The sequence below is a fragment of the Aquila chrysaetos genome, chromosome 8, assembly GCF_900496995.4.
Source record: "Aquila chrysaetos chrysaetos chromosome 8, bAquChr1.4, whole genome shotgun sequence".
Classification (NCBI taxonomy): domain Eukaryota; kingdom Metazoa; phylum Chordata; class Aves; order Accipitriformes; family Accipitridae; genus Aquila; species Aquila chrysaetos.
The window spans coordinates 43,645,614-43,663,092 of record NC_044011.1 but is presented as its reverse complement, the minus strand read 5'-3'; the positions used below and the strand labels follow the sequence as shown (position 1 = coordinate 43,663,092).

Below are 17,479 nucleotides of genomic sequence, written 5' to 3'. Positions count from 1 at the left end.
CATCAATGCTATCTCAGGTCCTTTGATGTTACAGAACAGGTAAGAGGTGACTAATGTTCTACATAGTTTTTCAACCTACCTCAAGCCGGGTGCTGAAGAAACAGAGCACTAAGCACAGGATCCCCTTTACAAGGGTGCTGCTCTATCCATCAGAAGTTAACTCTCGAACTGCTCCAGCGTGGCTTTTCATGCCAGTAGCTCTGCAGTAGTATGGCATGGCCCTGAAAAAGGGGCTAGGGCTGAAGGATACATTCCAGTAGCATGGTAAATGCACTACCATCAGCTTTCAACATTCGATCCCTAGTTTTAAGCAGTTATTTTTATTTTTTAAGAGTGGAAATTCAGCTTTATGTAGGAGCACCCTTCAGAGAATCCCACAGCTAATGCTCATGTGAACCAAATTAGAGCTAAACAGAACCAAGATCTGAGCCTGGATGAAATATTACAGTGTGTGGCCACAACAATCTCATTAAAACCCACTTCCAATTATTTTAGCATGGATGAATAGAACCACGTGCTGTAAACATAACTCCATCCAGGAACAGTGGTCAACTGGTAGTGGTCAACGGCTCAACGTCCAGATGGAGATCGGTGACAAGTGGTGTCCCTCAGGGGTCCATATTGGGACCAGTACCATTTAATATCTTCATCAGTGACAAAGACAGTGGGATCCAGTGCACCCTCAGCAAGTTTGCAGATGACATCAAGCTCAGTGGTGCGGTTGACATGCCTGAGGGACAGGACACCATCCAGAGGGACCTGGACAAGCTCGAGAAGCGGGCCTGTGTGAACATCATGAGGTTCAACGAGGCCAAGTACAAGGTCCTGCACCTCGGTCAGGGCAACCCCCGGTATCGATACAGGCTCGGGGATGAAGGGATTGAGAGTAGCCCTGCTGAGAAGGACTTTTGGGTACTGGTGGATGAAAATCTGGGTGTGAGCCGGCAATATGTGCTCACAGCCCAGGTAGTCAGCCGTATCCTGGGCTGCATCAAAAGAAGTGTGGCCAGCGGGTCAAGGGAGGTGATTCTGCCCCTCTGCACTGCTCTGGTGAGACCCCAACTGGAGTACTGTGTCCAGCACCGGGGTCCTCAGCACAGGAAAGACATGGGCCTGTTGGAGCGGGTCCAGAGGAGGGCCACAAAAACGATCAGGGGGATGGAACACCTCTTCTATGAAGAAAGGCTGAGAGAGTTGAGAGGGCTCCAGGGAGACCTTATTGCAGCCTTTCAGTACTTAAAGAGGGCTTATAAGAAAGATGGGGCTTATAAGAACTTTTTAGCAGGGCCTGTTGCAATAGGACAAGGGGTAATGGTTTTAAACTAAAAGAGGGTAGATTTAGACTAGATACAAGGAAGGAGTTTTTTATGATGAGGGTGCTGGAACACTGGCACAGGTTGCCCAGGTAGTAGATGTCCCATCCCTGGAAACATTCAAGGTCAGGTTGGACGGGGCTCTGAGCAACCTGATCTAATTGAAGATGTCCCTGCTCATTGCGGGAGGGGGGGTGGACTAGATGACCTTTAAAGGTCCTTTCCAACCCAAACTATTCTATGATTCTATGAACGTAGAGGTATATGTCAGAGTGCCCTCCAAACCATGAAACTAATGAAGGGAAAGAAGAGGGAATACAAAGAGAACAGAGATACTTAATGGGTTTGTTCTAACCTGCCTTGCTTTTCACCCTTCCCCGAAACCTTCCTGTCTTGTGCAGCGTAATAAACACTGATTAAAGTAGGTCTAAAATTAAGGGCTAAGGTGCCATCTCGGAAGGCAGCTGTCCCCTCCATGAACAGAGAGCTGCTTAGGCTGTTGCACACATAGCCACAAGGTACATGTGTCTCAGGAAAAACAAGTCACCAGGGGCCAACACACTCCTGTGGGCATTCTCACCCTTGCTTTCAGGTCCTGTAAAACAGCCCCCTCAGTCTAGACTACCGTTCCAGCTGGGCCACGTCTTCAGTGCATCGTGCCCTGCATGCACTTCTCCCAAACTGAGCATCTCACGAGGCAGCTGGTCTTCTACTGAAGCTGACGTCAGTCCTGTATTTTCTGTGCTTTTTCTCCACCTCCAGAGTGTCTGGTTCTGCTCAGAGTCCAGGAGGAAGGGCAGGGGAATCTGGGTAGTTTATGTATGCAGTGTTGCTTGTTTTCAGTATGCTAAAACTCTTGGAAGTCAGCAGAGGTCCTGGCTGGTTGTATGCTGTGGAGAGGAACCTTGCAGGCTGTGCATGAAGAAATCTTCTGCAACAGAGACACAACCAGCATGTATATTACCCTTCTGCCTCACTGCAGTTAGCTGCCACCCCTTGGAACTATCCCAAAACCCATCTCAGATTGCAGATCTGTGAGTACTGCTGCTAGGCAACTGGGTGTTGGTGAAAAGCAGTTGTGACAGCGCTGAAGAGCTATGGCCTCTCTGCAAAGCCGCTATATATAGCGCAGATAATATGCAGTGCAGACTTTCTTCTGCTGTCCTGCCAATGGGCCGCAAAGGCAGGCCACTGCAGCAGGCAGGGCTCCATCCAGTTAGCCTGAGGGAATGTGCTATAAGAGAGCTCATTACTGTTAAAAATATACCACTGCTGAGCAAATCTACCCCTTTCCTTTGCTGCTTACTTCTCTGTATTCAAGAGGAAAAGAGAACAAGCAGCAACCTTCTCTCCCTTCCAGGCCTGGTTCTACACTCCATTTAAAGGGAGTAGAACATTTATTTTTTTCCCCATAATAACGAAGTGCAGCAACATAGGCTGGATGCAGATACAAGCGAATAGCCCATCCTTTAATCTAGCAAACCAACTGCAGAGTGCACTCTGGAAATACAGAAGACTAAATGCACCAGGGTGCCCAGGTAATTCAAGGTGAGAAGCCAGGGCATGAACAAATGAGCAGGGTGTCAGCCATCAATGTGCATGTTCTTTCCTCCTTTCCACTGAAGAAGACACTACATGCTCACCTTAGGTAAACAAACACCTCTTGTGGGGTTTAATCCACACACTCCCTTGCTTGTCACTGACTTTGTGTGGCTTCGATGTGGATACAAATTAAACTCTTCCCCGAGTGAAAGCTTCTGCCTGACTTAAAAATGCTTTTGCTGATACTGCTTTAGCTTTCCTCAGGTGTTTGCAGGTGGATGAATCTGCATCCTTCACCCTTATGCTTTAGCTATATTAGTACAGTTAAGAAGGCAATCTTCTTGTTTAGACAAGGGTTTGTTTTTTTAACAATGTAACTTCTGCCTAAACTCTCACTCCCTGGATTTCTCTTCTTCCCCCCAACCTCTCACCAGGTATTTCCCCTTTAGCAGCTTGTCTTAAAGATACAAAAAGAGAGATTAACTAATGGTCTCAAGAAGCTTTGCAGTAAGGGAAGGTCATAGATGTGAAAAATAGAAATTAAAAAGCACATTTAAAAGAGCTCTTAGCTTTTCCCTGTCATTGTCTAGTATTTTCCTTTTTTACTGTTGCTTCTCATTGCTGTTCAAAAACGTGAGCTCTTACCTGGTGTTGGTCTCCATTCAGCCTTGCCACAGTCAGATTTCCACATTGGGATCTGTGAATCCTTTCTTCCCCTCATTCACCAGCACAGGCTTTTCTGTCCTTGTATGCCAGACTAAAATCTGAAGAAGCCAACAGAAGTCATTAGCTGCACTTCTTCACTGCATTAACAAATATTCTTGCACATTAAATCAATAGTGCAATTTAACCATCTACCCTGGAACCTAATGGCGCATTCACAGCTGAAAGGAGGTTTGCATAAAACTTAATTTAGGCAGGCCTACTGCTATCCAAAATGCACAGTGCACAGAAATTACCCATTTTACAGTGTACTGTCTTGGGACATTAACCTGCTCCTTCCATGTAGTTATCAACCATCTTCCTCGAAAGGCTCATCAACCTTTTCAATGATGTAAGGCAGTTCCTTCATAACCGGAGAATCACATGCGTGTTTCCTCATAGACCAAGTTCCTTACTCTGGTTCTTGGTTATCATGTTACTACACCCTCGGCCAGTGTGGGAGTTACTTGCTAGGCTCAGAGTGGAAATGCAAATTCTTGCCACTTCAGGTCACATTGTGACTCATGCATTAGAGGGAAGAGGCAGTTAAACTGAGTACCACCAGCTGCTCCAATCGTCACCATTGCCTTTGGTTGTGTGAAATATTAAAATTAATTTTTCAGTGCACCTCTGAAAATCCATTTTTGGAGGGAAGACATCAGTCTGCTCCCTAACCTCACTATCACTTATTTTTCACTTCTAAATTCTTTCAAGACCCTAAAAAGACATGAGAGTGACGCTGACCTGTGAAGTACTTACTGCTACTCCAGTTCTCTGTTGCAACCTCTGCCGTCTCAGAGCTGCAAGATGCAGGAGCTAGTTACAGAACACTCCCTTCCTGCACACAGCCCTTTCATAACCCAGCAAGCATTAGTCTACCATATCACCTCAAAAGCCCCATACACATCTCCTTTGAAATGCTGGCCCCATGCTGCCATCCACTATTCTGTAGCAGGTCCAATAGGTTGTATCACTTTCAAACCCCTCTCCAACTTGCTTAAAACAGAACTGAAGCTTCTACTAAAAGCTTTCCTTGGTCTTAGCAGCAAAGTTTAATACAGATCAACATCTGTGGAGGAGAACAGGAAAAAATATAAATTGAAGAGGTGGTATAACATTTTGGGGGGGGGGGGAGTATTATAGGTAAATAGTTTCTACTAGCTGTGCTATATACGGCTGGCACAGACAGTTCTGGAAGCTGTTTAAAATACTCTCCCCTCACTAGACTCAATTATACTCATTGCTTTGCTCCTAGAACCTGAATTGCTGGGAGCAGCTTTATCCTTTCAGAGCTACAGTTTCCCGCTTCCCTTCACCTGTTCGCATTGATATTTCCTACCTTGTGGGGGTTTCCCTCTTGTTGCTATGACAATACTCTGCACATTTAATCCAAATATCTGCAAACCATTTCATACGCAGTCCCTGCTTTTCTGAAAAATGAGGGCACGTTCTGTTTCTAAAGGATGAACAAAGCACTTTTCAAACCCTTCTGGTTAAACAGGAGCACCCCCACCTTCCCAAGAAGCTGTTTGACCAAATTTGTCTCTGATGTGAGCAGTCACCTCCTGTGCGGGGCTTAAATCTCACCTGCTAATACTAAGGCAGTAGAGACCAACTGCTGTCTGGAGTGGGTCCAAAAAACCATTTCATCGCTCCCCCACAACCACTTCAGAGCCCGCTCATCAAAGTTAGCCTTTATTATAGTCCTGCTCACCCACTGCAGCAACACTGCTGCAATTACTGCGTTACTTTCCTATGAAAAGGCAAAACCAAATAGGTCTGTACAAGTGGCGCTCAGTGCTATGCAAGCATCAGTTACGTGCTCCTCATCCAACAAACAGAATGTATAAACCTTAATGTAGTCCAGGTGCTAGAAAAATCTTGTAGCCATTTCTCCTTTCCAGCAGGAACGGGTAAGAGTTCTTTCCACTTCTGACACATAAAAACTCAACCCTGCTGATGGCCAAGGGCTGCACTCTTGCCAGGATTGGGACTCACACTTAAGCAACTCTAACTACATACTCCATAAACAGAAGACCACAACTATGCATTATTAGCTTTTCTTTAAACTGGATCCCACTTTTGCATTGTTACAGCCAAGTACCAAAAAGACAGTTATATTAACTAAAATGGACCAATTTTTAGAGTTTGCAGCTTGATACAGCAGCTTCTACCATTTTTCATGCTGTGTTCTTTAATGTGGGAGGGACATTACCGTTTAGTACAGAAACACCTGCTTTTCCTCTCAGCCAATTGCTTGATTTTTTCCACAAGCGGTGTGTTTGTTTTATGCCTCAGGGAAGCTTTGGCTTTTGCAAAAAATACAGCTTGCAAGGGAGTAAACAGTATCTCACTTTCCCTGAACAGTGGTTTCATATAGGTCACCTGAGGGAGTCCCCTTTAAAAATCTCTACTATTGCAAAACACTTCCAATCAGTTACAGCCTTGCCATTCAGAATCACAGAACTCAAAACAGATCTAAGACATTACAAGGATTCATCTCCATAGCAGACTTCTTCATTGTCTTCTAACAGGAAATTAAAAAGCAAACAGGCAAGTCAACCTACAGTTGGAGGGGGTCACGGTATTTTAAGCACACAGGTCCTCCATGGAGGGTTTCAATAATCATTATGTGAAATAGAGACTACACAACATGAAGAAAAAGAGACACCAAGCTGAAACAACAGATTTGCCTCCTCCCAGCTTGTGCAAAACCAAATTTCTGCAGGCTCTCTTAAGCATTGTGGGCTCTTCTCCCAAAAGCACATCCATTGGTTCTCCCTATAACTCTTGCTTTTCTCATATGTCGAGAGAATCGTGGCCACTGCTATTAAATGAGCCAGAGCTTAAACAGTAATCTTCAACTGTGCAATTACACCAACTCAAAGATTTGTGCTTTGTGATGATGGGTATTATAGGCGGAACATAGAAGACCACAAGAGAAGAAAAGGTTACAGCGGTCTAATTTGAGCTATTGCAGCTGCAGCACAGATCTGAGGGTCCACCGTGGAGCAGTGCAGGCAGACCGTGCTGCAAACCCTGAACTACCCTGATGTAAATTACAGCTTTCAGCTGTGATACAGGGGATGGCATTAGCACAGCAGTTCAGGTGACTAATCAGGACAAGACAAGGCCAAAAGAACCCTCCAAGTTCTGCATGTCTGTTGTAAAAATCAACAGCTCGAGCACTGGTGTCTTCACTGGTGTGCGTGTGAAGATTAACCCACAAACTGCTGTCACACAGCAGTCAGGATACTGAAAGCTCACCGCAAACCACTGGTCACAAACCCACATGAAAAGAGGAGCCCAATCTCAGGAACAATCTAACCCAAAAGAGGACAGATCTTCTCCATCCGTACCCTGCTGCTCAGCCCCTGCAAGGCAAAGAAAATAAAGAGCTCGTGAAGCTGATTCCGCTGCCTGCTGTATGTAGCACCACAGGATAAAATCAGGAGGAAGCAAAGTACTCCTTTTCAAGCCTTCTTGCCTTAGGCTGACATTTTCCCTCTCTCCTGCCCATTCTGAGCCAGTTTTAGCTGTTTTACACCTGTGACATCGCGAAGTAGCCAGTTCTGGTCTCCTTTTGTTGTGCAATTTCCTGGCTGGTCTCCTCCATATGCACAAGGACTTATTCCCCTCCCAGAGCCAGTTCCAAGACCCGCCGTAGCCACAGTGTTGGTGTGGGGTTCAGGTACTGCTGGGAGAGCTCTCTTTGCTCCCCGTTCTCTAGCCTGTGTCTGATAGCAACCTGTTATACCGACTGTGGCATTTAATAGTGCCCACAAGCACCTCTAAGGCTCAGAGACAGCCATTGCCAGCCCAGCGCAAAGCTGCCAGCCGATTCCCTTTCACAACATCCACCTAAACACTGAGCTGCTAACCCGCAGATTTAATCTCAGATTTTACTCAACCACGAGATAAGGAGAGAGGAGGAATGACTGCTTCTAGCCACCACTTCAATCCCAGTGAATTGCTACCAAGACCACCCGAGTGCACAAAAGCCTGCCTCACCCAACGAAATGTACCTATGCCTATCTCCCTGGAGAAACAAGCGGCTCCAGGAGCAGCTGGAACAAGAAACGCCTCATTTCCAATGACCTTGTATTTTGTGGTCTGTCCTCTTGTGCCAGCCCATGCTGAGGCTTCTTCAATAGCTGGGGCCGCTCCAAGTCTCCCTCCTTTAAGGGCTCCCTGGTTGAGCACAGTGCAGCTTGTTTCCTCAGGTGTTAATAGAAAATGGGGAGCAGAATATGTCCCAGTTACATCAACCTTATGGGAATACAGAATCTCAGACCACTATCCTGTGTCAATGGATTGAAGAGAGTATGGTTTGCTTTGGGGGTGTACGTGTGGAAATGCAGAAGCAGCAGAACACAGAAATACATAGCACGCTTGCAAAGCCTTGTTTCCTTATGACTCCAGTATAAACCAACCCTTCCCTCCTGATAAGGAGGGATAATTCTCTCCTTTCTCCTTGGCAATTAATACTGACTTCCTTAATTTTCTCCTTCATTTTGGGCAGTTCCCAAATCAGAGAAAATAAGCAGAATATACGTCTTTAGCCAAAGCTTAAGCTTTTTGCAGGAGTGTGCATTTGTGGGCTGAATTCTGATAAATATTACAAATACCAGCACTGCACACAGGGAAGGCAGCACTTTTGGAGAACAGATGTCTATGCTTATCTTACATACTTCTCTGATCCCTCCTTAATGACTCTATCTGAGCACATCATAATTTTTAATGTAAATCTCACTGCAAAGCAGGAGAATGGTTATGCTTAACAGAAGCAAACCATGACAACTGCTGGGAGCGCACTAGCACAATGAGAAAGAAGTCTGTGCTTTGATCTTGGGGCAAGAGGACCCCAGACCGCAGCCTACTTCTGTCCTTCTCTGCTGCTTGTCTGGACTTTCCTCCTCGTCGAACGGGTGAGCAAAACAGCAATTGGGAAATGGAGGCTGCTGGCATCAGCTAAAAGCAGAAAGGCAAAGCTCAACCTGCAAAGCTGCACTCAGAGTTTGCCAGGAGCAGACAGCATTCAGTTCACAACAAGGACGCTTCTAAGATCCCCACAGCCTAGCCAAAGAAATGCAGTCTGCTTCAAATCCTGGCCAGCAATTCCTGCTTCCTCTCCCTCTCTGACCTGCAGCTCTTGTGTGACTGCATCGACACAGCAGCCTGTCTGACAGCACCATTTTTTTCCTCCTGCCTGGAAACAACCTTTTCCTTCCTCTCCTTCTTCCATGTGTTCCTCTACAACCATTATTTCCTATCCCCAGCCTCTTAACACAGCTTCTTTCAAACAGTTATTTACAGCAGGGACAATATACCAAAGATTGCATAGCTGGCCATGAAGTAAACACCCCTAATCTTCTGTGCACCAGCCTAAAAGCAACCTGTGCATCTCCCTTGGCCTGTTGGAAACACATTTATTTCCAGCCAGTGCTTTTTTGTTAGCTAGTAGGGCACGCAGTGCCCAAGATCAGAGGTCTAATTTTAATCCAATCTCTTTTCCCACCCTTGGGAGACCATCTGTGTTATTTATCCCAGTGCTGGACAGCCATAACAACACACATGCAGATTTAAAAAATGAGGCACAGCAGGTATCACATAATAAACAAAATTCCTCCTCCCCCTCAGCTCCTCTTCCTTATCCCCGGACTCCTTGCCGGAGCACTGCTGAACATCGAGATCCTTGTTTTAGCGTGGCTGTGGGTGGTGGAGCAGTGCAGATGGAAAGCAAAGACAAAGGTTATTACTCAAAATTTTTTCCTATCCCAAAAAGCGATGAAGACTTGGGTCCAACTCTGGGTCTGTCGGCAGTAACAGCTCATTTGTAAAAAAAGAAAAATCTTCCTGGGACGATTAAACAATAAAAACTCCTTAAATCAGACTGGGTGGTGCCTATTACAGACAAAGGCATGAAAGTGCTACACAGGGGTCTGTGATCTCAGAGGGACCCCCTCCATGCCTGCGATGCTCAGTGGACCCACTCACAAAGCTTTCAAAAGCACTTGACAGCACCTCCATTGCTGACGTGCTGTGATTGATGCCTGTCACACTAACCAGCATTGTCTCATTGTGTCTCGCATGCTCCCCTGTCATTCCAGACAGATATCCATCTGTTGTCTCTCATCTTAGACTGGGAAGTCTTTAGGGCAAGAACCATCACCGCGTTCTGAATTTCTACATTATTTATCACATAGCGGTCCTGCTCCATGACCTGGTGGCTCCCAGGCAATGTGTACAGTCAAATAATTAGCAGTCACTTGATAGCAGTAACCCCCCCGCAGAGTGAAGCTTTACGGAAGCCTTCTAGAGCTCAGAGCAATATGCCAGGCATTAAAACGTTTCTACGTGATCTCTGGCACAGAAAGATCCAGGTTGTTGTGGACAACTACAGCGATGTTGCGTAGATGTCAAGAGGGAGAAGGCAACTTCGCAGTAAGGCAGTGATTGTGTGAACAGTCTTTCCCAGCAGCCGGGAAACACCGTGGCTTGTACTCCTGGGTTACAGTTCGGATGGGTTCCAGGGGGCCAAATCTCATAGGATGCTGGCTTATCACAGGAGTACCAGTACTCAAAAGCCCCCCTCAGAAATTCATGTAAAGCAACCGACATACATTTCACCTATGGAATTCCCTGATCCAGGGGATTAGCAAGGCCACAGGTAAGCCCACCTTGAAAATAATAAGGATATTTTCTAGAGGTAATATAAGAAAGAGGAACAGTCACAGGGGAGAGAAGAGTCCATATTTCAAGGCCTATGGCAACTGCTATTAGCCTGCAACCAAAAAAGGTAACTGCCCTCCACGCATTTTAATACATAATTGCCTATTCCCAGCTCCCTTGCAATGGGGATGTGCTCTCTTCAAACGCATAGGACAAGTGACTGAACAGACTTTCTCCTACCTCTGGATCCTTACAACCCATGTATGAGGAAGAGACCATACCTTAGTGCAATTGGCAGCTTTCGGCTCAAGGTCATTCAAGGTCACTAGTTCCCGGAGCAGGCTGCTCTCTTGGTAGCCTCCCTTCACTCCTCGCAGTTTGAAGTAAGCCTGAGATCGCTGGAGAATCAGTCTGAGGTTCACAGCAAACCCCGCCATGTCTATAGCAAAGGGGCGATGGGGGTCGAACACAGTTTTCCAGCCATAGACCTTCCCTGCAGCGTTCACTTTGGGTGACTCATAGCGCAAGCCACCGACGAAGGCTACTGGCCACACTGACACCTTTCTGGTGCTGCGCATCTGGAGGTAAGGAAAGAGAAGAGTACGGTGGGTGCACACAGAAGGATCGGCTGCACGTGACTTCCAACACACAAACCAGCACGCCAGCAGAACGACTTCACCTTGTTCACGGTCCTGCAAGAAACAAATGCCCCTGAGCTTCAGCACAAACCCTAGAGCTAAGAGCCTGGGTTAGGTTCGCAGGCACCCTCTGTGGCTTGGACCAAGCCGCAGAGCTCATTACTCACCTGTACCAGGATGCACATTCTGGAGCTGGAGAAGCAAAGTGCTTTGGAAGGTGGCAACTAATAATAGCAATAGTAACGGATAGCCACGGAACCAAGCATGAGTTCAGCACTGAAAACAAAGCTGCCAATAATAAATATAACTGAGATTTAAGAGTGGTTTTTTGTCCAAAGGTCTTTAGAGCTGCTGGGCATCAGTCCTCCACATGGACAGCTGGGGAAATCAGGACACAGAGGAGGAAAGCACCTTGTCCAAGGCCACCTGGAAATGCAGGAATGGCATATCGAGGAAGAAAGGTGCTTTCTCTGAAAGCGAAGGAGTTTGAGCTGCAATCTCAGCCTATAAGCCTCAGTAAGGCTAAAAGCATCTTTAGAATGAGGCACTGCAGCTGTAGCCCACAACCTCAGGGACAGCTGAGATGCGCAGCCTCTCCAGAAACTCCCAGCATAGGGGACAGTGCTCTGTAGCTGCTCCTGCTACCCAGTGGAGCAATGCTGGATGCCTCTACTCCCTGCCGAGTCAACAGAAATAGATAGGAGCCATCACGGGACGCTTCAGATGCCTGCTCTTGCCAATGCAGATGCTTTGAATGCTAGTCTGCCCGCTCACCCCCCAGTGCCCTGTCCTGCTATGCTGGCAGGCTCAGCCTCGTGTTCTGCTCTCAGCCTAGTCTCTTAGATCAGGGATCTCCCAGAGCTAATCTCATCACTGCTAATTACTGCAAACGAGACCAGAAGAGCTCTGGCACTTGCCCTTCTGCATTATACACATGCTAACGGCAGGCCCTGTCCACAGGGAACAATAGTGCGTGTCTTCTGCATTTCACAGCACATTTCATTGGCTCCATGTGACCTTAACTGCAGCTACATATCAGAGAGCAGAAGCCTCTACGAGCAAAGCACAGGGGTGAACGAAGGAACCCTTTCTACTTTGTTAATGTGCAGTGTCTGTCTCAAGATGCTGCCAGAGCAAGCCTCAAAGGGGACTGTGGAAGAAAGACATTCAGTCTGAATTTGCTTTCAGCTTTAAAAGCGTGTACACTCCTGTGGCTATCCAAGCTCAAGTGAAAGCCATCAGGGAAGGGGAAGGGGGCATATATGGAGTGAATAAATAGGAGATCCCTGGTATGAAAACTGGCAACTGGTGGGGAAGGAGGCAATCCTCCTTTCTTGTCCCTTGCTGCAAGAGCTCGGCCTCAGGAGAGCAAGGGAACAAGTAATTTCTGAGCTGGAAGCCAGGTGAGGTACAGTGTACCTGGCACTGTAAGACCACTGCATACCTGCAGACAGAGAAAGGCACAGGAGTTCATTTAGAGCCCCAGTAGGAGTGGAACAAACAGCAAAGGTGGGAAAGCACATGGGAATTTTCCCCGGCTCAAGCCTGATAAGGCTGTCAGGACATGCTGAAATTCAGCCTGCCATCACAGCTCCTGGAGCCCCAAACTTCCAGGCTGAGATCTCAGCCCCATTGCCTACTTCCAACAGCCTGGGAGACCATCCATCCCCTGATGCTGCATGAGGGAGAGCTCCAGAGGGGAGTGCTGCACATGTCTCCCGGCAGAGAGAGAGCCCTCTCCAAGGCAGCGCGCAAAGGGCACCACTTTTCTGGGAGTAGAAGCAAGCACTGACAAACGCATGCTCCTCGCATGTGCAGCAAGCCAGAGGCAACCGCACAGAGCATCTCTGAACAAGATGTCCTGCGAGTGCTATGACTGTGCTGACACCGTTCAGGCGTAACTCTGAAAGGGCACTGCTACCTCAGCTGCGGATCTGTGCAGAGCAGGTGCCAGGCTCTTGACAGCTATAGTATTTAACCAGCGGACACTCTGGGATGAGAGCAAACAAATGCAAACAGCAAGCAAGGAAGAGAAACCCCAGGGACTCCTCAAACGAGAACAAACATGAATTAACAGACAGCCAAGTGCAATACATAGGAGTGGTGGAGAAGAAAGGTGGGTAACATCAGATCTGGAATCAGCCGGGAATCTCCTCCAGGGTGGGGCATGGAAGGAGGATGGCTAAGGTTTCTTTAGCTAGGCACGTGCTTCTGCACAGGCACGTTGGACAGCAAGTGATGTTCCAACCCTAACAAGGCTCCCCACAGGGGAAGGCAGCTCCTCGTTAGCTTCCTTTACAGTAAAAACTATGTGCCTCCTGGTCACATGCCACAGGATAAACTGCGGTTCCTGTTACTTCACACAGGATGCCTTTGGCTCTAGGAAACACACACTTTGCGGCGCAGTAACCAAGCCCCAGAGAAAACTTCAGGACAGCTGCAGTGGGACCGTTCTACAGACAAGACTGGTCCAGAGCTCAGGAGAGGATGTACACAGCATCTCCTCAGCTCAGTACACAGCATCTTTTACACCCCACATGCCTATCTGCTGTGTTCAGTCAGTTGGGAGCCCCCCAGCAGCGTCTTACCTCCTCAAAGAGCTCCAGGCTGTAGGTGTTATCATCATCGGCAAAGTAAACAATCCCAGGCTGGCTGTTATTTTTGTTAAAGGTCTCTCTCAGCCATCTCAGGGCAAGGTTCCTCTGCATGGTCCCCCGGGGGATGCGGGGATCCCTCATGTCTCCCCGCAGCTTGTAGTTGCGGGGTGTCTCCACATTGAGGTGAGTGTAGTTAAGCCCCGTGTCCCGCAGCAGCCGGGTGATGAGAGGCGTGCGCCGCTGTGAGTCCTCCACCAGGATCCAGTGCAGGTTTGGCACGTGCAGGAGGGTATTGGCCAGGCGCGTCAGCTCTGCCTTCTGTACGGGCCGGCTGTAGGTGGGTGTAATGACGTGGATGGTGGGAAGGGTGTCTGACCACGGGGGTGGGCGGGTATAAACATATTCTGTCCTCACCACCTCCACAATGTCCCGGTCCGACAAGCAGTATTCCTTGGAGTCCAAGCCTGCAGCGAGATCACGCCGGGAATCACCACCATCATCTGAGCGAGGGTATGAGAGAGAAGAAAAAGCTGCATGGACTCAGTCCTCCAATACCCCCTGACCGAGCCAGCAGGCTGCTTGCTAATAGCAGGTCACCCTTATGGTTTCAGAGGAAAGGAAACAAGCTCGGATGGAGGGTTTAATAAATCAGTACACAAATAAATAAAGGAATCAGGGACAAACACACATGAGAAAAGAATTTCCTGCTGTTAGAAAACTAGCTCCAAACAAGGCCTGAGAGCCCTGGACAATGCTGCAGTTGAGTGCTCAGGATAAGCAACTTCAAAAAGCACCCAGAAGAGACAGGCTTGTACAGCAATTAGATCTAGATAAAGAAAATAGCAACATGGATTGACAGTCTGTCATTCTTGAAGAGCTCCAGTGCTCTGGGCACCACGCTCAGCGGGACAGGATTCACGGCTCTGCACTCAGGCACTGGAGCACCTGGACTGGGAGGCAGGGAACTAACTGGTGGAAAATACCAAGTCAGTGAAGATCCCCCAACAGCATCATCTGGCCACGATACTGCGGTACCCCACTGCTCTCCTGACAGGCTTGGGATGGGGCACAGAGACGCAGGGAAAGACACACTTCCAATCCAGAAATGGAGAGTAGAAATTAAAGCCTGTAACTGTAGGCTTTCTCCTGCAGAGACTTTCACCTGCCTCTGACTAACCTCTCCTCAAAAAGACCCTACCAATCTCTGAACATAACAGCCCATTCAGTAGTGCTGATGTGAACAATGAACGGCATATATATAGGATATACTGATCCACACATATAAAATCCTTGCAAAGAGAGACTTGTTCATGATCAGCTCAAGGAAAAAAAAAAAGTTCATGCACTTGTCACTTTTCCAGGGTGTGACTTTCACACTGCTGTACCACTGTAGACCAGCAGGAATACCATGGTCTACAGTTAGGAACTGGGAGAGATGAAGGGGCACCTCCATTCAGGATATAAGCCAGCTGCTCTCTAGTGGGCACATACTACTTTGAGCCACAGATTTTGCAAAACCAGCTACTAACAGGAACTTCAGATGAGAAAGAACAGGAACAGACAGACATTAGATCTGACCCAGCAGGGTACTACCTATGTTTTTTTCGTAGCATGCTACTCTTCCAGCACCATAGACTTTGATACCAGCCCTGAACCAAATGAAGGCCTCGTACTCCATGGCATTGACGGAGGGAGGGTGTATATCTGGTGTGGGGGGGACAGGGACAAGGTGTAACCGCACGTGTTGGTATCAGGCCCTATATAAGGCAAAAGACATCAGCATCACATAGCAGAGCTCTCTGAAAGCAGAGAACACTGGAATCAATTAAAAAATAAACCTGCAAAATGCATTGGACACAGACACGAATGTAATTAGCCAGGACAGTGGTGCTTGAGACAGTTTGCAAACCCCTGCAGGTCAAACCCTCAGCTGTAAATCCTGGCATGTGTAAGCGCTGCCATTCTGCGCTCGCTAGCGTAGAGATGCACATCCCTTTTTCAGCACCTGCTACCAAAGGATCTCAGAAACGCATTAAAAGAACACAATGATTTCTCCCAAAAGCTTTCAGGTTGGTCTCTATCACCACTCATTTTCCACTGGGGGCTCAGAGAAGCAGAGGCAGAGGAAGTGTCTTACCAAGGTCATCGGTAAGTTCAGGACTGAGTCAGAGCAGCGCAGTCTCTGTGCTGTAACTTCAGCCTCCGTGGCCATTCACAAAAAACAGCTCCCAGTTTTTAGGGCATTGAATCAAACTGGTATACAGACAGTGTATTCTCAGTAGTCTTTCAAGTCCTGTTTTAAAGCCCAGTAGTTCCCTCATCCTCTGAAACACTGTCCACCTTCCAGAGGGGATCACAGACATTTTTCTCTTAAGAACTGCCCAAAGCCTCATGGGTGGCTGTCAGTCCTCCAGGGGGAAAGGTAAAGCTGCTCAGGACAGACTCTGAACTTCTGACAATTCAAACTGCACAATCAGACTGTTCAGCAAAAGGATAAGCAACTGTGGAGCATGGGCGCAAACAATAAAATGAAAAGGGGAGAGAATCTCCCAGAGACAGGGACCAGAGAGGGAAAATGAGCTGGCCTTCTTCTCCACTGACAAGCCTCCCCGAGCTGACCCGCCTGCTCTGGCGCTCAGCGGAAGGGCAGAACCAAGAATGAAGACCTTAGTAGGCAGCGTGGCTTCTTCCAGCCCCCAAGAGCTCTCACAGCCCTTGGATATTGCTGCTATGCCAAGAGCAGGATAAAAACTAGGACCCTTCTGGCCAGAGAGGATTCCTCAGAACTTCCTGCACTCATCTGATTTTGGCCAGGGCTCTATTTAATGCTTTGTGTGACAGGTAGCGTGGAAGCTGACTCTCCCATAGCACTGTAACTCCACCAAACAATCAGGTGACGTGCTGGCTCTTGCCTTCTCCTTCAAGTGCAAGAGCACCAGTTTGCTGCTTTCCTGAGGACACTTAAAAAATGCTCCTTGCCTCATGTCTCCCAGAGCAGCTGTCTCAAGTGGCAGCTTTGTTTGCTCTCTTTTTTGTAGCTCTCCTGCTGGACTAAGTTGTGTGCAGAATGCTGCAAAGGCCAGCAGGAAGGGACTCCTCTCTTATGGATCATCACAGAACAAAGAAACACGTCCTCCTTCAGTACTCTGACTGATTCTGGGTTTAGGCCATTGTCTTGTGGCGACATAGCACCGTACCAGCTACTAGGAAGACAATTAACTCTATCCCAGCTGAAACCAGGACAGCCATAAAGAGCTCTCCAAGTGCAGTAAGCACATCCCATGGCTTGGAGTTTGATGTCTCTGAAGAACCCCTATGAGCACTGGGCTGTTCCTACAGCAGAAGTGGGGAGGCTTCTGCATGAGCATGGACTGGGAGCTGAGATGAGCATGGCTGCCATGGAGAAATGAAATGAGAGAGGAGATGAGGACGAGGGAGGGATGCACAGACTTGGCATGGGCTGGTTTGATTTCTCTCACCCTTGTGCACTGCAAGCAGTGGAGCAATGGTGCTCTGGTGCCAGACGGTGATTAGTAGTGTCCAGGGCAGAACTATCAGCACGATAGCCAGGATGTCTCGTCTCTTCGGCATCTCCAAGACTGACTGGACCCACAGCTCCTCATTACCTGACAGTGAAAACCCCAGAGACAGAACAGCAGAGCACATGGAGAACAGAAATAAATGGGCAAGAAGGAACAAGGACAGAGAGAGAGAACGCGAGAGAGGGAGAGAGCAGCAAAGGCGACACGACTCGTAGGTCTTACCAGTGCTTACAACCCACCCATTGCAGAAGCAGGTTTGGAGGGGCCTCAGCTGCTGGGACCAGGAGCAGGAGGGCACTTCTACAGGACACTGCTGGAGCTGCCAGCAGGAACCTCAGGGACTCATTTGGAAGGAAACCTGCAACACAGAGCAAAGGTGAGTAGGCAGAGAAAAATACTAGGGAGCTGCTCCACAGAGTTCACAAATCCTCCTCAAGAAGAGCAAACCAAACTGGGGCAGTAAGCAACAGAAC

At 47.9% G+C, this 17,479-nt stretch overlaps 1 protein-coding gene across 6 annotated transcripts in view; it reads right to left on the bottom strand.

Annotated features, from left to right (window-relative positions):
• Positions 1-1,473: 1,473 nt before the first annotated feature.
• B3GAT1 (beta-1,3-glucuronyltransferase 1) overlaps positions 1,474-17,479 on the bottom strand; it is a 43,593-nt gene continuing 27,587 nt past the window's right edge. For 3 of the 6 annotated variants that reach the window (XM_030023020.1, XM_030023018.1, XM_030023019.2), the window contains exons 2-7: positions 17,246-17,364; positions 16,944-17,090; positions 13,456-13,964; positions 10,511-10,807; positions 3,501-3,619; positions 1,474-2,244 (exon numbers count right to left, since the gene is read on the bottom strand). In XM_030023020.1, coding sequence (XP_029878880.1) covers positions 3,533-3,619; positions 10,511-10,807; positions 13,456-13,964; positions 16,944-17,090; positions 17,246-17,249 — 1,044 coding nt within the window. In that variant the 5' untranslated portion in view covers positions 17,250-17,364 and the 3' untranslated portion in view covers positions 1,474-2,244; positions 3,501-3,532. Of the gene's footprint in view, positions 2,245-3,500; positions 3,620-10,510; positions 10,808-13,455; positions 13,965-16,943; positions 17,091-17,228; positions 17,365-17,479 lie in introns of all 6 variants that reach the window. The other 3 variants (XM_030023021.1, XM_030023022.1, XM_030023023.1) reach the window with 3 other exon arrangements.